A 26612-nucleotide genomic window follows, 5' to 3' on the forward strand; every position below is an offset into this window, starting at 1 on the left:
TTTGTTGCTTTTGTTTATGAGGATTTTTGGAAGTATAGAAGAATGCTTTTTAATCAATGAAATACATCTGCTTAAGCACTTCAAGTGTAGTATATAAGTATATAAAGGTGTTGATGGTTTATTTTTTTTTAAAGATTTTATTCATTTATTTGACACACACAGAGAGAGAGAGATCACAAGTAGGCAGAGAGGCAGGCAGAGGGGGAGGGGAAAGCAGGCTCCCTGCTGAGCAGAGAGCCCATTGCCTATGCCAGCCTTGATCACAGGACTCTGAGATCATGACCTGAGCCGAATGCAGAGGGTTAACCCACTGAGCCACCCAGGCGCCCCTGGTTTATGTTTTTTTTTTTAATCTCAGTATTACACCAAAAGAATATCAGTGTCTTGGCACTGAAATTTAACACAGTCCACTAGAATTTTGAAAACCAATATTGTGATCTCAATTTCTTCTCTAGAATTCTTCAGTTAGATAAGCCTCAGTCAGAGAAATTGGAATTGTTATTCCAATCCTCTTTCCTCTGGGGGAATAAAGTGGAAATTTCCTTCTTCTGTGGAAAAAAAAAAAAAGTGAGGAGAGTAGTGTTCCACTCAAATGTTTTCTTGTTGCCTTTATAATAAAATATAAACTTCTGACTGTCACCTGCAAGAATCTATATGAACAGGCCTCTAGTTACCTTTGTGACGTCAGCTAGTACCACTCATCTCCTTGTCACACTGGTCTCTCTGGATCCAGAACTGCTAGGGTCTTTTCCACCCTTGGGCCTTTGCACAGCTAATCCCTTTGCTAGATATGCTCTTCCTCTCCAGCTCTGAAGAGAGTTTCATTCAGATGACAGAATTCCTATCCCTCCAGAAAGCCTATCCCTGTCCCCTCATCTACAGGAGCTCTCTGGTCACTCTCTGATTCATCTTCTCAGTTTCGCTACTGGTTATTTTTCTTCCTTTCATTTATTTATTTATTTTTAATGTATACTTCTCCTGCCACCTCCTTACCTGGCCCCATAAATGAGCCATGAAGGAGGATCTTTGTCTTTTTCAGTGCTATATCCTTAGTGCCTAGAACAATGCCTGGAACATAGTTTTCACTCAGCATTTGTTATGTGAGAAAATGAATAAAAGAATGAGTAATTCTCTCTCCCATCATTTGTGACATGCAGAATCACCTTCATCCTTCCTGGAAGTGTATTTCCAGGAAGTGTACACTTCCCTGGAAGTGTACTTAGAGCTACCATCCCATGAACGTAATTTCCTACCTAACATTAAGGCATAGCAAACAAGACCAAGAAAAAATGGAGTGAGTGTCTGATGACACAGCTGGGCAGGGAAACAACTTGCAGATTCACAATGCTAAGCAGGACAGAAAACCCTTTTTTATACTGACATACTATAGTTTCAAAAATTTGTATCTTGGTGGTAAGTTAATGCCTCTGAAATATCTTTGCATTAAGCAGGTGTCTCAAACCATGATACCCTTCCCATCTTTTGACATCACTGATAGATTCATGTAGTATTCATGTACTACAGTACTGTTATTTTCCAAACATTACAGACTAAGGGAATTTTAATTATAATTTCTGTATCAAGATGGAAGACTTACCATGCAGGCTTATCTCTTCTGCCTTCTGGAAGTCCCACTGAAATGATAATAAAGTGGCTTGAAACATTATAAATATGCAATAAAAAAGGAGAAAAGGTGAGCATATGTTAAAAACCATGGAGTTCTAACAAAATGAAAGATGAAAAATAAAGATAAGAGTGCATGTTGAAGCAGTAGGGAGAAAGGGTGGCATAGAGCAGAGAAGGATCTAGAAGAGAGGAAAGTAACATGAAACCTGAGGCAGAACTCTGGAGAGGCTCACAATTCAGACCCAGAGTTGTCTGTCTAAAACTCTAAATCCAGGCCAGTTGAGTTCATTCCACATTCTCTAATTTCCCCAATCACATGCAGTTTCCTGGTAAGCCAGTTATTTGCACCCCACCTCATTAAAAACAAAAACAAACACACAAACAAACAAGAAACAAAGGACACTTCCACAAGGAAATTAAATACACTTTCTGAGATTACCTAACATAGAGTATTTGGATATCAGTATTTGGATATCTCCAGAGCAAAGATCTCTACATGTGGGCATTGGGGGGTCCTGAAACATAACTGGCCTGCTATCTTGTTTTCACAGTATGAAAACTACAGTTAATAAGCTCCACCTACATTCTAGAAGCAACCAAGAGCCATAAATCACCTCCAGCTCTTTGAGGAAGTTTGGATCATGAAAAAATAGATCAACTTAAAAACAAAACTAAAACCCTAATTATTTAAGTTAGAACAAAGAGAAGTGACTTATAAAACAAAAGAAAACAAAAAGAAACTTAAAAACAGCTAACATTCGAGTTAGTATCTAGGGATGTTTGAGAGGTTATTTATATAAAACAAGCATAGGAGCCTGCAAAAACAGAAAACCAGTTATCTTGAAAGACCTCTTGGAAATCACAGCTATGACTGACCAACAAAACAATCTAAAGAATCAGTGAAAAGGTTGAAAGATAAAACCATAAAACCTAGGAAATCTTTGGAAGGAAGAAGTAAAAAAAAAAAAAAAAAAAAAAAAAAAAAAAAAAAAGACAAAGTCTGAGGGAAAGATGAAAGAATAGAGAATTAATTCTGGATGTCCAACAAGAGATTAAAAGGAACTTTTTAAATGATAAATTGACAGAAATTATTATAGGAGGAAATAATAAAAAAATAGAGAGAGAGAACATAACTCCCACAGGTGAATGATAACACTGAAAAGTACCACTGAATGCCAACGTCAATAAATGAAATGAAAATCCACATTATCTCTGGAGGTTCAGAACACCAGAGAGAGGGGCAAAAATAAAACCAAATTTCCTAACAATGAACAAAAATCAGAGGGCATCAGAGTTCTCATAGATCTCCAGGATTCCTTAAGCACTTCAAAGTCAAGACAATTGTAGAGTTCAGAACATAAGCAGTTGCAGCTGAAGGAAATGAGAAAAAAAGAAAATTAAATACAGAAATAAGCCATACAAAATTTCCATAGAGTTGATAACAGTAATTCCTAATTTTTAAAAATATTAGTCTAAAATACAAATAGCACACTTATTTTAAATTACCCCCCTTTTAAAGAAAATATTTGCAAATGTTCCTAAGTTGGTCTCTTCTGTTCCCTGACAAACCTTCCAATAAATGAAAACCAGTTAAGGTTACCTTTTTCACTAAACCCTCATAATTTTAAGTGTCTAAAAATAAAGACAAGAGATAGGCTAAGAAGAACTACTACATAATTTTTGTCTTTTTAAATGTTCATTAATTTGAAACAGAGGAGGTTCATTTTCCTGCTCTCAGTTTTTCATCCTTCTCCTCCTCTATAGTTTCCTTTTTCCGTTTCTCTTGATACTTTGCAAAAGTCATTCAGAGTCTCTTCGTGACTCTGAGTCATATTGATGAATTGTCTGCTGGGGAAAAAAAAAAAAAAGGTAGCATGGAAATGATACAGAAGTACATGTTTCTGTGGTCACTGTGCCTCTTAACCGGCTGGTCTCCACTCTCATGTCTGCAGCATGAGAAGGGTTGACTAGATAAGTCCACTTGGTCTTCCTGCTTTAACACCTCTTCTCTGAATACAATCCCTAAAAGGTCAAGGGCCAGGGTTTCTGCCATAGCAGTTTGCTCCTGTAGAATGGTAGGTATGCCTGTTCTCCATGCTTGCCATGTAGAAACACAGTAAGGGAACATTTGTAACAAGCTTCATCCTCAAAAATCACTTCTTCTATGGCTGTGAACTGTTTTTGATGTTTTGCAATGCAATCAATCTCAATATGGTTGCAAAATTTCCCCCACATGTTTATATCATATATGCATTATTTTTATCTCAAAGCCTACTTTCTTGCCGGGATGTTCATCTACTGATCTGGTCGAATTGCAGAAAAGGGTCACATATTCTCCCAACACGTATGGAAAACCTAATTAACAGGGAGCTACATATTTCTATCACCCTCTGGATTTAGCCATGTTCTAGCACATACTCTTGTGTATCACGATTATCTTTTTCCAGATCTCTTTTCTAGGGTTGTCAGATAAAAATAGAACTGTTGGGTAAACCTGAATTTCCAATCAACAGCAGAAAAGATTTTCGTATGTTCCGAATACTACTCATTCATACGAAGTGTTTAGTTACTTCCTTGAAATTCCAGTTTAACTGGGTGTCCTGCATTTTTATTTACTAAATCTGGCATTCCTACTCTCTTCCCATGTAACCAACAAAACCGTTAAAAAAAGGGCCTCTATTTTGTTCACGTCTGTGTCCTTAATTCAAGCACTGTCTCCTCACATAGTAAATATTCAATTTTTACTGAATTAACTGATGAGCATGCAAAGAAAACAACTAGAGGATAGAGAGTGTTAGCAAATATTATTTGTAACCTAGTAGTTCATAAGGTGAAAATTAGTCATTCAACCAAGCTAAACTCCGTGTATGGTTACAGTAGACTAGGTCATGAAATGACTGCATACAAATTTTGAGTATTTAAACATATGTGAGAGAAGTTATTCTGATGTCTAGTTCAAACTACTTATGAACCCCTCGACTTCTGATACAGTGTTAAGACTAGAAGTGGCTCCAACATATTCAGTACACCATTTCTAAAAGAGGGAAAACACTACATTGCATGGTCATGGAAACTCAACCAAACTGAGAAGAACTTTTGCTCCCTTTAGTAATATTTTCCCTCAACACCTGGGGCTGGTAATCAAGGACATAATTAAGTTATTATAGTAACAATAAAACCATTTTCCACAGGAAATTTTAAATAAAAAAAAAATTTCTAGTCAGTAACAAAGGAACATTTTGGAGCGATTTTACCATGAAATACATGTAATCAGATTTATACATAAAACAAGAAGAAAATAAGGATGCCAGGGTGGCTCAGTCTGTTAAGTATCTGATTCTTGGTTTTGGCTCAGGTCATTAGCTTGTGGGTTGTGGAACTGAGGTCAAGGTCAGACTCTGTGTTTAGCAGGGGGTCTGCTTGAGGATTCTCTCCCTCTGCCCTTCCCCCCACTCTCTTTCTTCCTTTCTCTAAGAGAAATAATAAGTCAAGCAGAGAAAGACAATTATCATATGGGTTCACTTATATGTGGAACATAAGGAATAGCATGGAGGACATTACGAGAAGGAAAAAAAAATGAAGAGGGGGAAATCAGAGGGAGAGATGAACCATGAGAGACTGTGGACTATAAGAAGCAAGCTGAGGCTTTCAGAGAGGAAGAGGGTGGGGGATGGATTAGCCCAGTCATGGATATTAGGGAGGGCACGTATTGCAGTGAGCACAGGTGTTACATGCAGACAATGAATCATGGAACACCACATCAAAAACTAAATGAAGCACTGTATGGTGACTAACAAAACATAATATAAATAATTAAATAAATAAAAATTAAAAAAAAACAAAATAAATCTAAATTTGTCTCTATATATCATACTTGATTTTATTCATTTTTGTTTTCTTATTTCTCTCCTTTTCTCTGACTCTCATTCTAAAATTAAGAAATATTTGGCTTTTAATTTTTAACAAATCACTGCTGACTGTCTGCTATAGACTGGAGTTTTAAGTCTATAGCAGTTTTAAGTCTAGCTTCTTATAAAAGGTGTGGCACTCACCTTATCCCTAAAGACTATGTCCATTGGCTGCTTTCCAGAATATGCTCTCTTACCAGTTTCCTCTGAGCTTTTGTTAACCCAACTACAAGAAGGAGACCAGGATTCCTATTTCACATGGTGATTGTAATAATCCAATGAGACTATATGCATAAAAACACAACTGCCAGACACTACAGATATATTGGTTTCCATGCATTATGAGTGTGGTCCAGCTGTGGGGAAGACAAAAGATAGACACAATTGGATTCAACTTGAAAGCTGTCACAAGAAAATCTCTCTTGTAAGCAGCCCAATGTCCCATGATAAAGAATAACTGACCTACTCAATTACATTTAATCCATATCTATGACCACCTTTTGAGAATATATTGTGGTAGAAACTAGAAATACTGAGATAAAACAGATGCAATTCCTGGCTCAAAGGGCCCCATGTGAATCTTCTTGGAGCTTTGTTCATTCACTTGATTTTTCCCTCCAGCAAATGTTCATTGACTTTGTTGTGTTCACAGAGCCTGTGCTAAGTACTATCACTAAAACAAAGAACAGGGCGCTCTTTATCTTTGACAGTTTTATGGTGTATAGCAAAGCAAAATAAAACCCTCTCTTACCCTCTTTCTCTATTATGAAAAATAAATACTGATGGCCTAAACTTCACCAGCCACTTTTTCCTCAATTGCTTTCAGTTGGGATTATAGATCAACTATGAATCTTAAAGACCATTAAATTCATAAACACACACACACACACACACACACACACACACACAGAGGCACATCTTGAGATATATTATGTATCCAGTTCCAGATCACCACAATAAAGCAAATACTGCAGTAAAGTGAGTCATATAAACATGCAGAGAAAATTTCTGTTTACATGATACTATAGTCTACCAAGTATGAAATAGCATTATATCTAAAAACAATGTACATCTCTTGATTAAAAAAGACTTCATTGCTGGGGTGCATGGGTGGTGCAGTTGGTTAAATATCTGTCTCTTGGTTTCAGCTCAGGTTGTGATCTCAGAATCATGAGATCTAGTCCCCAGTTGAGCCCCCCATTGAGCCCCATGTCAGGCTCCAAGCTCAGGGCAGAGTTTGTTTAAGATTCTCTCTCCCTCTCTCCCCTAAATAAATCTTAAAAAAAAATATTTTATTGCTTAAAAATGCTAACCATAATCCTTTTGCTAGTGGAGGATCTTGCGTTGATGTTGATGGCAGCTGACTGATCAGGGTGGTGACTGCTGAAGGTTGGGGTAGCTGTAGCAACTTCTTAAAACAGGATGACATTGAAGTTTGCCATATCAACTGACTCTTTTTCTCATGAATGATTTCTCTGTAGCATGTGATGCTATTTGATAGCCTTTACCCACCTTAGAGCTTCCTCTCAGACCTGCCACTACTTTGGCAAATAGTTTATGCGATATTTTAAGTCATTTGTTGGCATTTCAACAATCATCACAGCATCTTCACTAGGAGTAGATACTATCTAAAGAAACCACTTTCTTTGCTCATTTATAAGAAGCAAATCCTCTTTCATCAAAGCTGTATCAGGAGTTTAAGGCAATTCAACTGCACCTTCAGTCTCCACTCCTAATTCTACTTCTCTTATTTCCCCCACATCTACAGTTTCTTTCTCCACTGGAGTCTTGAATCCCTCAACGTCATTTATGAGGTTTAGAATGAACTACTTTCAAACTCCTGTTAATGTTGATATTTTGTCCTTTTCTCATTAATAACAAATGGCATTTGTTAATGGCATCTAGAATGGTGAATCATTCCCAGAAGGTTTTCAATTTACTGTGCCCAGTTCCATAAGAGGAATCACTATCTATGGCAGCTACAGCCTTATGAAATGTATTTATTAAGTAATGAGAGTAGAAAGTCAAAATGACTCCTTGATCCATGGGCTACAGAATGGGTGTTTTGCTAGCAGGCATGAAAATAATATTAATCTCATTGTATTCTCCATTAGAGCTCTTGGGTGATCAGGTGCATTGTCAATGAGTACTAATATTTTGAAAGGAATCTTTTTCTGTGAGCAGTAAGTCTCAACAGTGAGCTTAAAATGTTCATCAAATTCATGTTTATAATATTCATAATGTTCATAATTCACAATATTCATAATTTATAAGTTTCAGGTTAAAAATAAATGTGTTGTCATTGAGGCTTTGTTGTTCTACTTCTGGAGCACAGGCAGAATAGATCTAGCATTAATTCTTAAGGGCCTTCTTGTTTTCAGAATGGGGATACCTGGGTGGCTCAGTCAGTTAAGCATCTGCCTGTGGCTCAGGTCATGGTTCTGGGATTCTGGGATTGAGCCCTGAACTGGAATCTTTCCTCAGTGGGGAGTCTGTTACTCCCTCTGCCCCTCCCATAGTTCATGATCTCTCTCTTTCTCAAATAAATAAAATTAAAAAAAATAATAAAATAATTTTCAGAATGGTAAATGAGCACTGGTTTCAAACTCAAGTCACCAGATACATTAACCCCTAACAAGACAGTCAGCTTGTCCTTTGAAATTTTGAAGCTGGGTATTGACTTCTCTCTAGATATGAAAATCCCAGATGATATCTTCTCATAGAAGGCTGGTTCAGCCACATTGAAAAACTATTGTAGTATAGCCATATTTATTAATGATCTGAGCTAGATTTTCTGCATAACTTGCTGCAGCTTTCTCATCAGCATCTGCTTCTTCCCCCTGCCCTTTTATGTCATGGCAATACCTTCTTACCTTAAACCTCATGAACGGGCTCTGGATTAGTTGCTCTGGATTGGTTTGTGACTTAAGGGAATGTTATGGCTGGTTTGATCTTCTATCCATATCAACAACAAGACAGTTCACTTTCTTAACATTTGTGCTTTTATAGTAGTAGCACTTTAGTCCCCTTCGAGAAGACATCTTCTGTATTCACAAGTGGCTGTTGGTACTAAAAGCATAGCTGTTAGCCCATCATGACTTTCATTATGCCTTCCTCATGAAGCTTAATCATTTCTAGCTTTTGACTTAAAGAGAGACATGCGACTCCTTTACTTGAACACTTAGAGGCCATTGTTAATAGGCCTAATTTCAACACGGTGTGTCTCAGAGAATAGGGAGGCCCAAGGGGAGGGAGACTTATAAAAAATGCAGTATCTATGAGGCCCAGTAAAGCAAAGGGCAATAGAACAAACTTCCATTTCATACTCTCACAGTTCTGGTTAGCCCTGCCCTGCTGGCTGGTCACACAATGGGAGGGATTGTTTACAACGGGAAGGAGTGAGAGAGATTAGGTTAGAGAGAATGGACAAAGGACAATGGACAATGTGCCTGTGACTGCAGTGCCTAGGAAGAGTGGCGAGCATCCACACTCAAAGATTTGGCACTGAGGTGCCATCCTGTCAGCATGCTGGTCTTTCCCCACACTTCCAGTGTGACAGTGTTCCGGCAGGAGGCTCAAACACTTGTAAGCAGATAATCAAAAATAAAATCTCCACTACAAAGAAGAGTGCATAATCCAGAATAATGAGATATTTGAGGAAGCCAACACAAAAGAGAGAGAGCAAGCTCAATGAATGGAAGAAGCTCCAATGGAGAAATAGTTAATAGAGCAAGCTAAATAAAACTTTGAAAAAGATAATAAAACTCAAGAGAGTTGAAAACAGCTATTACAGTAAAAAAAATAGCAAATTACAGGTCTTGAAAATTAAAAATGTGGTTGTTGAAATGAAAGCTTCAAGAGGTTGTCTGAAGAGTAGAGCACACACAGCTAAAGAATAGATCCAGAATTTTTTTTAAAGGTCTTATTTATTTATTTGACAGACAGAGATCACAAGTAGGCAGAGAGAGAGAGAGAGAGGAGGAAGCAGGCTCCCCACTGAGCAGAGAGCCCGATGCGGGACCCGATCCCAGGACCCTGGGATCATGACCTGAGCCGAAGGCAGAGGCTTTAACCCACTAAGCCACCCAGGCGCCCTTAGATCCAGAATTTAAATAACCATTTCATAGTAGTTCCCAAGAGTAAGGATAGAACAAATGGAGGAGAAACGATATTTAAACAAATGATAAAAGATTATTAATCTAAACTGAGAAACACATGAGTCCTAAGATCAAAAGTCCTACCAAAGGCCTCTCAAGAAAGAGAAAAGACTACATCACTTATCATGCAATTCCAGAACACTAAAAATTAGGTGGAAAACCCCAAAAGCTTCCACAAGAAAAAAACAAAAAATTATTTATAAGTAGGCAAAAATTAATTGATATCAGTCTTCTAATAACACTGAGGGCAATATGATCATGAAAAAATCTTCAAAGTTTCAAGAAGGTAAATTTGAGCCTAGAATTCCAATTTTAGCCAAGATTGAAATTAAATATTAATTGAAGATGAAATTAAAATATTTTATACATAGAAGAAATCACAATATTTATGACCAAAACTTTTTTTATAAGAACTTCTTAAGTATATCATTGAGGAAAAGATCATTCCTAGGAGAAAGTGTGGAATTCAAGAAGCAATGGTAACCAAAGAAATTACTAAAACTTATTGTAAACATAAATTGATTTGCTAAACAGAAACTTCCATGTGATAATAATAAAGTACATAGAGAGATGTAGGAAGAGAGCAGCGAGATTTTTAAATGCACCCATTTTCTTATCCAGTTGAACCATAGAGTTACTAATTAAGCTTAGACACTTAGAAAAATATACACTAATTACAAGGAACAAAAAAATTAAACTTTACAGAATATAACAAGAATATCAAACATTGAAACAAGTTGAGGGGAAAGGGGGAGGACATGGGGAGGGGGAAAGGGGAAGGGAGCAACCTAAGGTAAACTAAGTAAAAAATATGAAGTATTTTCTACCCATTTCTTGATTGGAGTAGGTTTTTTATAGATTTTGGATACTAACTCTTTATCTGATATGTCATTTGAAAATATCTTCTCCCATTCTGTCAATTGTCTTTTGGTTTTGTCCACTGTTTCCTCTGCTGTGCAGCTTTTTATCTTGATGAAGACTCAATAGTTCATTTTTGCCTTTGTTTCCCTTGTCTTTGGAGACGTGTCTACCAAGAAGTTACTGAAGCTGAGGTCAAAGAGGTTGCTGGCTGTGTTGTCCTGAGGATTTTGATGGATTCCTATCTCACATTTAGTTCTTTCGACCATTTTGAGTTTATCTTTTTTTTTGGTATAAGAAAATGGTACAGTTTCATTCTTCTACATGTGGCTGTCCAATATTCCCAGCACCATTTTTTGAAGAGACTGTCCTTTTTCCATTAGATATTCTTTCCTGCCTTGTTTAAGATTAGTTTACCATAGAGGTGAGGGTCCATTCCTGGGTTCTCTATTCTGTTCCACTGATCTATGTGTCCGATTTATGTCAGTACCATACTGCCTTGATGATTACAACTTTGTAATGTAACTTGAAGTCTAGCATTGTGATGTCACCAGTTTTGATTTTCTTTTCCAACATTCCTCTGGTTACTAAGGGTCCTTTCTGGTTCCATACAAATTTTAGGATTATTTTTTCCAGCTCTGTGAAAAATGTCAATGGTATTTTGATAGTGATTGCACTGAATATGCAGATTGCTCTAGGCAGCATAGACATTTTGACAATATTTAGTCTTTTAATCCATGACCATGGAACATTTTTCCATTTATTTTTGACTTCCTCAATTTCTTTCATAAGTATTATATAGTTTTTAGAATACAGATATGTTATGTCTTTGGTTAGGTTTATTCCTAGGTATCTTATGGGTTTGGGTGCAATTGTAAATAGGATCAATTCCTTAATTTCTTTTTCTTCTGTCTCATTGTTAATGTATAGAAATGCAACTGATTTCTGTGCATTGATTTTATATCCTATCATGTTGCTGGATTCATGTATGAGTTCCAATGATTTGGGGGTAGAGCTGTTTTGGTTTTCCACATAAAGTATCATGGCTTCTGTGAAGAGTGAGAGTTTGACTTCTTCTTTGCCAATTTGAATGACTTTTATTTCTTTGTTGTCTGATTGTTGAGGCTAGGACTTCTAGTACTATGTTGAACAGCAGTGGTAATAGTGGATATCCTGCTATGTTCCTGACTTTAGGGGAAAACTCTTAAGTTTTTCCCCATTGAGAATGATATTCACTGTGGGTTTTTCATAGATGGTTTTTATGATATTGAGGTATGTTTCCTCTATCCCTACACTATGAAGAGTTTTAATCAAAATGATATACTTTGTCAAATGCTTTTTATGCATCTATTGAGAGTATCATATGATTCTTTTATTAATGTAGTGTATCACATTGATTGATTTGTGGATATTGAACCACCCTTATAAATAAATCCCACTTGTAATAAATCCCACTTGGCCCTGGATAATAATCCTTTTAATGTAGTATTGGGTCCTATGGGCTGGTACGTTGGTGAGAATTTTTGCATCCATGTTCTTCAGGGATATTGGTCTGTAATAAATTACAGTAATAAATCCCACTTGGCCCTGGTGAATAATCCTTTTAATGTACTATTGGATTCTATGGGCTAGTACGTTAGTGAGAATTTTTGCATCCATGTTCTTCAGGGATATTGGTCTGTAATTCTCCTTTTTGATGGGGTCTTTGTCTGGTTTGGGAATCAAGGTAATGCTAGCCTTATAGAAAGAGTTTGGAAGTTTTCCTCCCATTTCTATTTTTTGAAATGCTCCAGAACCTTAGGTATTAGTTCTTTTTTAAATGTTTAGTAGAATTCCCCTGGGAAGCCATCTAGCCTTGGACTCTTCTCCAAAGAAGACATACATATGGACAACAGACACATGAAAAAATGCTCAACATCACTCAGCATCAGGGAAATACATATCAAAACCACAATGAGATACCACCGCAGGTCAGAATGTCTTAAATTAACAAGTCAAGGAACTACAAATGTTGGCAAGGATGAGGAGAAAGGGGAACATTCTTACACTGTTGGTGGGAATGCAAGCTGGTGCAGCCACTCTGGAAAACAGTCTGACATGGATGGAACTAGAGAGTATTATGCTAAGCTAAATAAGTCCATCAGAGAAAGACAATTACCATATGATTTCAGTCATATGTGGAATTTAAGAAATAAAACAGAGGATCATATGGGAAGAGAGGGAAAAATAAGACAAAATCAGAGAAGGAAAGGAACCATAAGAGCTTCTTTTTTTTTTAATATAATTTTTTATTTTTTATAAACATATATTTTTATCCCCAGGGGTACAGGTCTGTGAATCACCAGGTTTACACACTTCACAGCACTCACCAAAACACATACCCTCCCCAATGTCCCTAATACCACCCCCTTCTCCCAAACCCCCTCCCCCCAGCAACCCTCAGTTTGTTTTGTGAGATTAAGAGTCACTTATGGTTTGTCTCCCTCCCAATCCCATCTTCTTTCATTTATTCTTCTCGTACCCACTTAAGCCCCCATGTTGCATCACCACTTCCTCATATCAGGGAGATCATATGATAGTTGTCTTTCTCCGCTTGACTTATTTCGCTAAGCATGATACGCTCTAGTTCCATCCATGTTGTCGCAAATGGCAAGATTTCATTTGATGGCTTCTTTTTTTTTTTTAATTTGGAATTTTAATTATGTACATAAATAGCAACATGAGAACAAGTTCTAAGGCTAGACATTCTCTCTAGGTGAAAGGATTTCCGATTAGTCCACTTGTAGTATGGTATCACCCAAGATAACAAAGAAGCCTAGCATAGTTTATCCTGAAGAAGAAAGCCAATTTACTACATTCGGTACTGACTTCTCTGCCATTTTTCTGTAGAAATATTGGTTTACTGCATGGAGTTTCCAATGTTTACCTATAACTGATTAAAATGGGCAGAGCATGTAGCATTCTATTTATTTCCGGGTGAATTCTTCACATTTCCTGGCTTTTGAAAGTTCTCCTTCCACAAATCTTCTATGACTATGGATCCTCGTAAACCCCAGACATATAATTTCTCCCCACTGACCTGGACAAATACGATGGCTTGTTGTGGGTAATAAAGAGAAGCAGCAAGTCCCATGAATCCAGGCGGATATACCAGCTTCTTTATTTTTGAGCCTCTAGCCAAAAGAAGTCCAACAATGCCAGCAAAACCGATAACACCAAGTCTTGGAAAAAATCCAGGAGGTGCATTTTGGAGATAGTCATAGCTGCCTAACCCCCATTGAACCAAGCTCTGCATCTTGGGCTTAGTTTGGGAGTACGTTTCCTGACACCAACTTGTATACGGCTCGCAATAATGTCGGAGATGTGAAATGCTTTCCTCAAGTGGGGTCCTTGGCTCTTCCACATATTTAGACTGACCCTCGGGAACGGAGTAGAGTGAAAGCTCATTAACCTTCACAGAAGCTTTGTGCGGTGAGTCCTTTTTAGGTGACGCATAGACTTTGAAGGTGAGCAGACTCAGGCTGGCCGGCCCCACAGCCCTCTGGATTACCTTGAACATGTTGCTGGCAGAGGTCCCATAAGAGCTTCTTAACTATAGTAAACACACTGAGGGTTGCTGGAGGAGATGGAGTGGGGGGATGGAGTAACTGGTTGATAGACATTAAGGAGGACATGTGATATAATGAATACTGGGTATAATATAAAACTGCTGAATCACTGAACTCTACCTCTGAAACTAATAATTCACTACATGTTAATTGAATTTAAATTAAAAAATAAAAATAATAAAATATGAACTATAAGATAAGGAATACCTTAATCAAATCACTAAACCCATCAAAAACAAATGAGTTCTATTACTCCATTTAGACAGAAAGTCCTTTTTTAAACCCAGGTATGTATCATTTAATAATATCTATTGTGGAAAAAATCAAAATAGCAGTTGTCTCTAGGAGTTGGATATATTGATTGGGACAGGCCACGAGGGAAATTTCTGAGGTAATAGTGGTGCTCATATCTTGATAGCTAGCTAGATGTAGACATTTTTCAAAACTTGGTAAATGATGAGTATACCTTTGAGCTTTGAACACTTAATTGCATACAAATTTTACATAAAAAACTCTAAATAAACATTGGTGTCTAGTTAATGATATGCAAATTAAAGTATTTAGCTGGAACTCACCTTGAAATGTATCAGTAAAATAAATGGATTAGTGGATGGATAAATATGGGGTAATGCAAGTATAGTAAAAGACTGCTGGTAACAAATGTTGATAGCTAGCACTATTCATATGGTGGAAAAGAGAAAACAAACTGTCTGCCATGGACTCAATGTGACCCCCAAATTCAGATGCTGAAATCCTGCCCCTCCACCAATGTGATATTATTGAGCACTAGAGTCTTTGGGAGATGATTAGGCATGAGAGTGAAGCTCCCATAAGCAGAATTATAAAAGAGCCCAGAAGCTCTCTCAGCCCTACTGCCATGTGGGGACCAGAGAGAAGATACCCATCTATGACTAGCACATGCTCATCAGACACCAAATCAGCTGTTCTTCAATCCTGAATTTTCCAGCCTCCAGAATTTTAAGAAATAAATGTTTGTTAGGTCACCCAGTCTATGGTATTTTTGGTTATAACAGCCTGAATGAATTGAGACATAACCCAAATATTTATCAATTGATGAATGCATGAACAAAATGTGGTATATCCAAATAATGGAAAATTATTCAGTTACGAAAGGAGCAGAGTAGTAATACATGCTACAGCATAAATGACCCTTGAAAACAACACTATGCTAAGTGAGGAAGCCAGACAAACAAAGCCACATATTGTATGTTCCCACTTACATGAAATGCCCAGAATAGGCAAATCTATAGAGATGGAAATAGATTCATAGTCGCTAGGAACTGGGGAATGACTGCTAATGCATATGGGGTTTCCTTTATGGGGTGATGGAAATGTTCCTGAATTAGATAATGGAGATGTTGCACAATCTGGGGAACCCATGAAAAGTCACTTATTTGTACACTTTCAAATGGTGAACTTTATGTTATGTGAATTGTATCCCAATAAAATGACCCAAACAAATACAATCTTAAGCTGCTAAGGGTAGAATCTAGAGAATGGGTACATAGCTGCCAACCTTAAAATCTTTTCAGTTTCTCTATCTGAAAATGCAAAAAAAAATGTTGTGAAAAAAAATTAGGGGCCTGACTTTCCTGATGTTAATTTCTATTTCATGGCCTGAATCTTAGTGGTCTTTCTTGCTTAGCAGAACGTTGAATCTGATTGCACCATGACTCACTCAGTTCACTTCATTAAGCCCTAACACTCAGGCAGGCACAAAAGAGACACAAATGTGGCATACCAGCTGATTTTAAGAGACACCCAGAACCAGTAGCCTGGAAGAACAGACATCTACCTGATCATAAGAACGCACTTTCCACACCTTGGAAGAGGAGACTGCAAGACAGAGGAATCTAGTCAAGGACTCCAAACCAGAAGGAGGCAAAAAACAGTGAAGGAGGAATGAAAGTAGCTCCAAGGGCCACTAGCCAGCCAAGAGACTTTGACACTAAGCCACACTTTTGCCTCAGTCTATGATTTTGAAATTGTTTCCTATGAAAATAGACCCAATTCTCCAAATGTGATGGGCCTAGGATTTGTAGAGAAAATTGAGAGTTTCTAGATGGAAAGTGAGAGTGGAGAGAAAAGGAATTCCTATGCCCCTAAATTTTGTTTTCTTACAGGTTAAAAACTTGTGGCAGTAGTATCCCCATGATACATCATTCACCATGATGTAAGCCTCTGAACAGATGCAGACGACTTCACATGGTTAAGATACATTAATGTAAAATTCATGTATTTTGGAGCTCAGATATGATCCATTTATTGAGTTCCTATAAAGACATGTCTAACATCTGGAAACTTACAACATCCAGAAGTGACATTCCTCTTGTGTGCTGAATTGATTAACATTGGAATGCTAATTATTTCCTCTAACATTTTTCCCTTCCAACTGTGACATAGGTTCTTCTAGATTTCTTATTGAATGGATATTCTTATTAGAAGTTCCTTGTAGGGACACCTGGATGGCTCAGTGGGTCAAGCCTCTGTCTTTGGCTCAGGTCATGGATCTCAGGGTCCTGGGATTGAGTCCCACATAGGGCTCCTTGCTTGGCAGAGAGTCTGCTTCTCTCTGTGCCTCGCCTGCTTGTGCTCTTGCTCTCTCTCCCTCTCTGACAAATAAATAAATAAATAAATAAATAAATAAATAAATAAAATCTTTAAAAAAAAAAAAAAGAAGCAGAAGAAGTTCCTTGTAAAAGGGTGCCTAGGTAGCTCAGTTGGTTAAGTCTCTGCCTTCGTCTCAGGTCATGATCCTGGAGTCCTGAGATCGAGTCCCACATCAGGCTCCCTGCTCCACAGAGAACCTGCTTCTCCCTCTGACCCTCCACCATTTCATGGTCTCTCTCTCCCATTTTGTCTCTCTCTCAAAAAAATAAAAATATTAAAAAAAAAAGAGGTTCTCAGTAAAGAGAGAAACATTAGAAAGAAGAAAATACTTGTATTTGAAGAAGTGATGGGTAAGGCGTTTAAAATCTCCTCTGGGGAGGAATATCATGGGTAGCATCAGAATCTGGTGCTACACAATAGTTAACCCCCTTCCTTTCCCTGTTGATTTGGACAGTTAGAGAGTTAGACTCACAGCTAGACTGATAAAGATCAAAATATCTCTATACTACAACCAAAAGCAGGACTGAAGTAATAGCTTAAGTACGCAGCCACAATGAGTTTCTTAGTACTTCACTGTAGACTTAAACTGAACCTCTCACATGGTTAGCCTCTCCCCCCAAGGCCCAGCCTGATCCCCAGCACTAGGAATAGAAGAGCAGATTCTGATGAACTTGTTGGCAGCAGGGCAGAATCAAAGTTCGTTTTCATCTCACATATTCACTAGCTAGATATATCACTCCACCTCTTGTAGGAAGGTGTGAGGAAGGAAGAATTACAAGTGTTTTGTACATGACATTCTCTGCTGAATGGAGTAAAATGAGAGTTCATTTCCATTTTCATACATATAAGAATCAGAGATTCTGTGTTCTTCCATTAGATATCATTCTATCCTCAATGGATTTTTATAATCATCTGCATTCTGTGACATTTAACCATTTACAAATATCTTCCTCATAATTACTTCATTTGGCTCTTATAGAGTTCTTCTGGGAACCTGGGAGCTTGAAACAGGAATTCTCCATGTAACTATGAGCACTGCAATTCTAAGATCTACACATAGATTCCCATGATTATAATAAACGTCACATTTGTCATAACATTTTTGGCCCATTTAACTTCAGCGTAGGGCCATATGGTCCCAAAACAAAAGAGGCATTAAGCAGCAGAGGGTGAAATGTAAGTGGGATTAGATAGACACAAGTAACCAAATGAATCATCATCCATCTTCTTTTCCATTAGCATTGATAATCACGCTGTCCAGAACCTGGGACTCCTTTCTTCCTAACACTTCTGGTCTGGTGACCGAGTTCTGACACATCTACCTCCATTCCCTCACTTACGACCTCACCCTCTACACCTACCACCATAGGTTTAGTTTCAGCCTCATCATCTGCTCACTTGCTCATTGGTCTCCCCAGCTCCAGAACCCTACCTTAACTTGCCCATCTTCTCCTCTACAGAAACAATGACCTTTTACATACATAAATCTGTTTACAACCTTTCCTCATTCCCAGCGGAAAATGCTGTTAATGTGGTAAACTTACAAACAGTTCAATTCACCCTTTCCTTAACACTCCCAGCTTAGGGGCACCTGGACAGTTCAGTCAGTTAAGTGTCTGACTCTCGATTTCAGCTCAGATTATGATCTTGGGGTCCTGGATTTGAGCCCTGTGTCATTCTCCACTCAGCAGAGAATCTGTTTCTTTCTTTCTTTCTTTCTTTCTCTCCCTCTCCGTTTACCTCTCCCCCTTCTCACCTCCACACTCATGTTCTTTCTCTAAATTAAATAAGTAAGTCTTGAAAAACAAACAAAAACAAACAAACAATACACTCACAGCTTAAGAGGCAACTGAGTTCCCTTAACTCCCTTGCACCGAACAAGGGCCATGGTGTTTAATCATGCCACTGGCTATGAGGAATTCTATTGAATGGCTTCCAGAAAAGTTTTACTATTTTAGTAAAGAGCATCTATGCAGTAAATCCTCCCAATACCAGCCCGTGTGAGCTCTAAGACAGAGAGAGAGAGAATGCTAAGAATATTATTCCCTTGCTCTGAAATGTTTTCACAGAAATCGTATAATTGCATTCTTCTCTAATATTGTGATCCCTTTGCAAGTGCCCTTTCCTTCCTCTATGATCTTGGACTGATTCCATTTATTGCCTTTCTGACACAAAATGCTCTCCATGGCTGAATTTTTTGATTCAGCAGATGTACTGTTTATCCACATAGCTGTTGAGAACAACAGTTATGCTCATGGATTCTTAATTTGTTTCCCTCAGCTTTATAGAGATATAGTTGACATATAACATTGTGTAAATTAAAGGTATACAATGAAATGATGTGGTACATGTATATACTGCAAAATGACTACCACAATAAGGTGAGTTAATACATTCAACGCCCCCAACATAGTTACAATTTGTGTGTGTGCATGAGAACTTTTAAGATCTATTCTCCTGCAACTTTCAAATATATAGTATTGTAATCTAGAGTCACCATGCTATACATTCTACCTTCAGAACTTACTCATCTTATAACTAGAACTTTGTGTACTTTGACTGCCTTCACCCATTTCCCTATTCTCTTTAACTCCCTGATTTCTGGCAACCACCAATCTGTTCTGTTCTATGAGTTTGATGTTTTTAGATTCCATGAATGTATGAGATCATCAGTATTTGTAATTCTTTGTCTGACTTGTTTCATTTAAAATAATGCCCTCAAGTTTCATCCACAGTCTTGTGAAGGGCAGGAGTTACTTCTTTTTGGCTAAATAATATTCCATTGTGTGTATCTATCATATCTTCTTTATCCATTTATTCGTTAGTGGACACTTAGGTTGTTTCTACGTCTTGGGTATTGCAAATATTGCTACCACAAACATGGGAATGCATATATCTTTTCAAGATAGTGATTTCATTCCCTTTGGCTATATACCCAGAGGTAGAATTTCTGGATCATAGGGTAGTTCTAGTTTTAATTTTTTGAGAAACTTCCATAATTTTTTCCACAGTGGCTGCACCAATTCACATTTCTACCAATAGTGCATGAGGGCTCCTTTTCTCCACATTCTTGTCAGCACTTGTAATCTCTTGTCTTTTTTATACTAGCCATTCTGACAGGAATGAGGTGGTATTTCATTGTGATTTTGTTTCTCATTTCCCTGATGATTAGTGATGTTGAGCATCTTTTTGTGTACTGTTGGACATTTATATGTCTTCTTTGTAATAATATCTATTCAGGATGTTTGTTGTTTAAAAACATCTGGGTTTTTTGCTATTGAGTTGTATGAGTTTCTTGTATATTTTAGATATTGAGGTCACTGTTTAAGCTCCCTGGTTATGTGAAACCAGAAGTTATACTTAACAGTTAGCCAGTGTTGTTGGCCTGGCTCCCTGCCTAAGAACAGCTGCAGGATGAACTCTAAAGCTGCTTAGATTCCTTGGTCAGGCTTCCAGATCAAGTGGCACTAGAGTTCATACTCAGCAGTTGAGCAGGACTCCCAATCTGCTTTCCTGATAGGTTGGGGTTATAGAATGGGCTCATTGCTTGCATGGCTTGTTGACTAGAGACCTAAATTAGGCAGAACTGCTCACCAAGCTTCCTGGTCAGCTGTGACCACTGCTTGGGCTCTGGACAGAGCTATTGGCTAGGAACTCTGTCCTCTGAGATCTCAGTGCTGTTACTATAAACCTTGTTCCCACTTCTCTCTATTTTATCTTATCTTATTATCTTATCTTATCTCTCTATCTCTATCTTATCGCCAGTGATTTCCCCCAATGATCCTCATGGAGGCGAGACCTGAACGGGGCTCCCAGGAAGTGTCCCACAACTTTGGGGGAACTGTATATCCACCTTGGGCTTCCTTTATCCACTAGGAAAAGCGTAGGCTCAAGGGGCCCTCTCAGTATGGCTTAGAGCCATAGAGTCAGTGCATAGCCACTTCTCTTTCTTCTACTACCCATCATTTGCATCTTCAGATCTAGAAATAGATCCAATAGAGTCCTCATTTAACTTCCTGTCATATTCAATAATTGAATAACAATCCAACCCTTAAAATCTTTTCTTCAACAGCTTTTGAAAAACAAGGTTTTTGAATACCATTACAATTTTTTTAATGGAACCACTGCTCCAAGAGTGAAGAGAAGTGTGGTATAGCAATATCATTCTTCGTTGTTCATTTATATACATTGATAGAAGAAAAACAGGTACTGAAAAAATATATTCAACTGAGCCAAAATGATGGATATTTTGCTCTTCCAGACCCTTAATTGTATTCTCTGAGATTACTTCTAGATTACAGGATAAGCAAACCCATTATAGTACAGTCCCCAGCCCAGTTCAAACCACTTGTAGCCTCACCTAAGACTACGAGTAATGGTAGAATGCAATCTACTAGCCAGGTAACGCACACGCCTTTGCCTTCAAGCAATCTTAGTTAAGCCATTTCAAAGGATTTCTTACTTGTAGACAAAGGTGTGGTTTCTCATCACATTAGTCAGCAGTAACTAAGGGGTTGCGTCATCCGTAACTCAACAGTGCATGACCTACTTTATGCCCGTTCATTTCACCTGGATAACTTCTACCTAGGGATATGACTAAAACTGGCCAACTCTCCCAATCCCTTTCTGAGCCAGCGACTGGAGTTTTTGATGAGTATCTACATGATTCACTTTAATTTTTCCTCTAAATTTCTACAGGGAATTGTAAATCTGAGTTCCTCATATAGGGATATTCCTTATATTCATGTAGGCCTCATTTGCCTGACCATAGAGCAAGGCCCCTGGTTATAGCTACAGAGTTTCTAAGTATCTAAACCAATACCAGAGGATGGGAGATTTACTCCACTGCCAGTGTTAAATACACAACCCTCAACTCTGCCCTTTGTGCAGATTTGTGGTGCCTTCTTCTCTCTTTAGAGTGATACTGATTTCCATACAACAATGTGGCCTTTAATCTGAGAACTCAGTCAGAGAACAGTGAACAAGGCCAGCAAACCTGGTCTTTTCTCAGCTGGGATAAAAATCATGAGGTTCAGACAGCAATGAAGCTAGGGAGGCCTCATAGGCCTTATCACTGTCCTTATAGGCAATAAATCAGCTTTCTCCCATATGTCCTAGACAGGCAATAGATCAGCTTGCTTCCATATGTGCTGGACATCCCTGGACGTCCCCCTTTGGTATGCTCTTGATACACAACTTCCACTTAATGCCAGAGTCTTCTGTGTTTATTCTTCCTTACAAGACATGAATCATATTACTGGCCTCAAATTTCTTGATGCTTTTCTATGGTGAGGTCAGTTTTGACCTCAGCCAAGTAAGAAGATAGCAACTATTTTTCAAATGGGCAGTTTTTAAGCACAAAACTTGAGAGGTGTCCGTTGAGTCAATATATTTTATTTTTGCCAAAATCTCCAATTCTGTGTATATTGTGGTTGCTGTTATTTCTAAATATCATCTGAAGAATAGAATGAAATTTACATGTGCCATTGCTTTCTGTAATTTTTTAAAAAAATTTATTTCTTTATTTATTTGTCAGAGAGAGAGAGAGAGAGAGCACATGTGCACAAACAGGGAGAGGGGCAGAGGCAGAAGGAAAAGCAGGCTCACTGCCAAGCAAGGAGCCCAACGAGGACTCGATCCTAGGATCCTGGGATCATGACCTGAGCCTAAGGCAGATGCTTAGCTGACTGAGCCACCCTGGCATCTCTCTGTAAGTTCTTTTACCATTTATTTCTGCTCAAAACACTCTTTCAAATTCTTTTTTTGTTTGTTTGTTTATTTGTTTTTTGGTGAATTATGTCCAATAAGATTTCGAGGATAGGAATATGACTTTTTCCCAAACCTCAGTAGCCAGTGCTGCTTGCCTGTGATATACTTGTTTATTGGCAGGGTCTCCAAGAGATAACTCACTTCTCACAGTTTAAGGAATGTTGCCATTGCTCTAGTCCACATAATTCCCAGATTGGGCTGGGCCTTCAAACTTCACAGAAGTTATCAGCCACCATTTTCTTGTAAGGGTTCCCATAGCCTTTAGGCCTCCTGAGAATCCTCTAAAGGGGCCTTTCTCATGATGGTCAGGACTGAGGTGTTTTCACTTGCTCTTAATAGTGATCAGGTCTAATCTCATCTCATTAAATTATGACACTATGTCAGCAAATTTAAATATTTCTGTGCCAAAACAGTAAATGCACACCAGTTTCATCCCATGGGAATGCCAATGTGCTCAGCTGGACTTCTAAATGGAGACTGAAAAGAAATCCTCAAGACCTAAAATGACATACTAATTCCCTTTAGCCTTTCTAAATTGTCTTTACTACATCTGATATTGCTAAAGCTATGAGTAAAACAAGTTTTATGGAGGGAGTACTCTTCAGAATGAATATATAAGGAAGAGTATGAAGTAAAAGGGAGTAGTAGGAAGAGGTAATCATGTTGTGGCCTCAGGTACAAAATAGCCTGGGCTGGATCCGTAGGAATGAGGGTGCCTGGAACATAAACTGCACCACCAAGTTGTCCCCTTTGAGATCAGGGGTTGGTCTGTCATACCTAGTATCACCTAGTCACTCATTGTCTGTAGACTGGTGAGGAAGTTGGTAGTCTCTCACAATGGTGACTACCATCATCCAAGGGCAATTTTCTAAGGAAGTAGGCAGGTAGGGCACTGTGAATCATTAGGAGTCCACACTTACAACAGCTCAGGAATGTGTGTTATTGCTGGGAAACCCAGTTGGGAGGGGTTGCAATGCCATCCGTATACATGCCCTATTCCGTCTCTTTCTCAAAGCATACTTGACTTGATAACTCTAATAATGTATTAAAGAGGAAATGGAAAATCATTTAGAAACGAGGTTGAGGAACTGACAGGTGCACACATAATATGAAGGAAGTTGATGGTATGTTTTGAGTCACTCAGGGTCTCCTCAGACAGGTGGATGCAGACAGATTCTGTAAGCGTAAGCCTACTGACAAGTAGGGGAACTCACCAAATAGAGCAGCTTTTTATCAGGCATTCCTTTTTGAAAAATCATTACCGGTGCCCAATCAGAGGTGATTTTTAAAAAATGTTTTGAATATAGTTGTCACACAATGTTACATTAGTTTCAGGTGTACAACATAGTGCTTCAACTTGTTTATTCATTATGCTATGTTCATCACAGGAGGTAATTTTGGCATAAGATCTGGGGCCAGCGTTTCTTTATTTCTATATAAAGATGAGAAAATTGATCTCCAATGTACACATTGTTATTTATTACAAGAACTCCATCAATACACCCCTAGTGCTCTTGCACTAATTTATCTCCAGATTGCTCCTCTCTTTTGGACTCTAAGCTCCTTAAAGGTCGAGTGTGTGTCTTACCCTCTTACCCACTTTTGTACTTTATTCCCAGTTGAAAATCAGTATACTTGTGCTGCATAAGTGAAGAATTAAATGGAGTACTGAGGAAATGTTCTAAGAGTCCACAGTTCCACTGGCATGAGTCATCATTACTGTGGGAATATGTGTGTAGGATTCTAGGGTACTTTCAGGTTTTCAGGGAATGATTGCTTCTCTTCCAGTAACCATCCATCATAATTTATGGAGGCAGTTTCAGTTTTCAAGTTTCGTTGGCTCACCCCACTTTCACTTCCTCGGGATCAGCAGGCCAAAGCTGAGTTCTCATTATGGCTTGATTCTTAAACACAAAGGGTAAAGGGTACAGACAGGAAATACGTAGTCCAGGAGATTTCCCAGCTCAAGCAGAAAGAAATTCTTTTGGGAAAATTAAACGATATCTAATTTCCTCTTTGACTGAAAGAATGAGAAGTGAAAGTAAACCTACATATGTGAGTATGACAGAATAGTTTTTAAGGTTATTGATACTGCATTTTAGTTGAACAGAACCTATAAAAATCAGGAATTTAAGTCTTTTAGCTTCAGAAATTAAGTGGTAATATTGAGTGTTTTCCTTATTAACAATAAACTATGTTTTTCCTTGGGGGGTGCAGCAGAAGCTTTATTAAAAAGCCAAAGTGATTTCTTTTTGGAAATTTGCCTGTATTAGGGCACTTCACAAAAACAGCACCAGTAGGAGATATACATATGCATGCACATATATCTCTTATTGGATCTGTTCTCTCTCTCTCTCTATATATATTACGCTATGTTCTCTCTCTCTCTATATATATAATATGTTATGCTCTCTCTCTAAATATGTATATATTTATAATTTATATTTTATGAATTTTATAAAATTTTATAAATATATATACATATATATATTTAAAGAAAGAGAGAGATTGATTTTAAGAAATGAGCTTACATTTTGTAATGAAAGATTACCTTTACATAAGGCTGTAAGTCCAAAATCTATAGGGTGAGCTGACAGGCTGGGAAGAGTTGATGTTGCACTTTTTGTCCAAAGGAGATCTGGTAGTGGAATCCTTCTTCTGGGAAGATCAGTCTTTTTCTATCAAGGCCTTCAACTGATTGGATGAGGTCCACCCTCAAATTATGGAGGACAATGTGCTTTCCTCAAAGTCTACTGATTTAAATATGGATCTCATTGGGGCACCTGGGTGGCTCAGCAGGTTAAGCCTCTGTCTTCAGTTCAGGTCATGATCTCAGGGTCCTGGGATTGAACCCCGCATACGGCTCTCTGCTCAGCAGGGAGCCTGCTTCTTCCTCTATTTCTGCCTGCCACTCTGGCTACTTGTGATCTCTGTCTTTCAAATAAATAAACGAAATCTTTAAAAAAATTTAAAAAAATGGATCTCATCTAGAAAATATCTTCACAGAAAGTTCTAAAACAATATTTGACCCAAAAATCTTCATATTATGCCCTAGACAAATTGACACATTAATCATTGTATTGTCCCAATCCTTTATAAACCTGCCAAGTATTTTGCTCCTTCCCTCATGTTTCATACTATAATTTCTCCTATTCTGAACCTTATGCATTTATTGCCAGGTCACCATTTAATTCTTATTCTTAAGTTTTCCTGGTTCAGTGTATTTCACACATCAATCACATTCTTCCCTGAATTAGTTGGAAAGTAAAATATTCTGTGCTTTGCCCCCTCTATGATTCAAACATAATTATTTGGGGAGTTATGTTTTAAGAATTCTGAGGTTAAGGTCATAGCAATGAAAAGCAACAATGAGTGAATAACCATAAACTCATCTGACACTGCGAATGTATGATTCATAGGATAAAGCTCACAATGAAGGTTACCACACACACCACTAATCAAGGGAACCAGTCAGAAAAATTTGGGGTATATAATTTCAATGTTTTTCCCATCCCAAAAGTTTATTTTGAGAAGATAGCATTAGTTTAGAGGTTTGGAGGTCTTTTAAAGGAGATTTTATATATATATATATATATATATCAGATAACTTAGGAAATTGAATGTTTCTCTTAGATTAAGCAGTCCACCCAAACGAGATAAATAATGAACTGTGAACATGCTTAGAGCTTTCTTGCTTCACAATTTTGTTAATTTTTCTCCTTAACCTGAACTTTCACCTGCCAAATTCCAACCCCCTCCCCATCAAGGCATTAAAAAAAGAAAAAAGAGAGAAAGAAAGAAAGAAAGAAAGAAAGAAAGAAAGAAAGTCACATTTTCTTCAGCCACTCACCTGTTATGGACAAACAGATTGTTTTTATCTCTTGCCTCCATGAATAATACTGTAGGACTGCAGATATCTCTTACCAAGACACTGATTTAGTCAGATGAGATCACCCACCGGCAGGGATGTGGTGATCCACGCACTGATTACTGTAAGCGCCACCCATTCCTTGATTTCTAGCTGACCACAGGATGTCTAACCCTGCCAATTCTTC

General features: G+C 37.9%; 1 protein-coding gene and 1 long non-coding RNA gene across 2 annotated transcripts; both read right to left on the minus strand.

Moving 5' to 3' along the window:
* Positions 1 to 307: 307 nt before the first annotated feature.
* LOC101678898 lies at positions 308 to 26594 on the minus strand. Its single transcript, XR_006609090.1, has 3 exons — positions 26408 to 26594; positions 1598 to 1634; positions 308 to 548 (listed from the first exon to the last, which is right to left on the minus strand). It is a non-coding gene; the product is annotated as an uncharacterized LOC101678898 (long non-coding RNA).
* On the minus strand, positions 13210 to 14173 carry LOC123394380 (MICOS complex subunit MIC26-like). Its single transcript, XM_045088377.1, has one exon. It carries the CDS (start codon positions 14106 to 14108, stop codon positions 13512 to 13514), a length of 597 nt encoding a protein of 198 aa, XP_044944312.1. The 5' UTR covers positions 14109 to 14173; the 3' UTR covers positions 13210 to 13511.
* Positions 26595 to 26612: the final 18 nt, after the last annotated feature.

This window comes from Mustela putorius, unplaced genomic scaffold (assembly GCF_011764305.1).
Source record: "Mustela putorius furo isolate JIRA1106 unplaced genomic scaffold, ASM1176430v1.1 tig00003834_pilon_pilon_pilon, whole genome shotgun sequence".
NCBI classification, from domain to species: domain Eukaryota; kingdom Metazoa; phylum Chordata; class Mammalia; order Carnivora; family Mustelidae; genus Mustela; species Mustela putorius.

What these genes read in the sequence shown, in the direction of transcription:
- LOC123394380 (XM_045088377.1), bottom strand. Translation starts at nt 14,108, where the DNA reads ATGTTCAAGGTAATCCAGAGGGCTGTGGGGCCGGCCAGCCTGAGTCTG.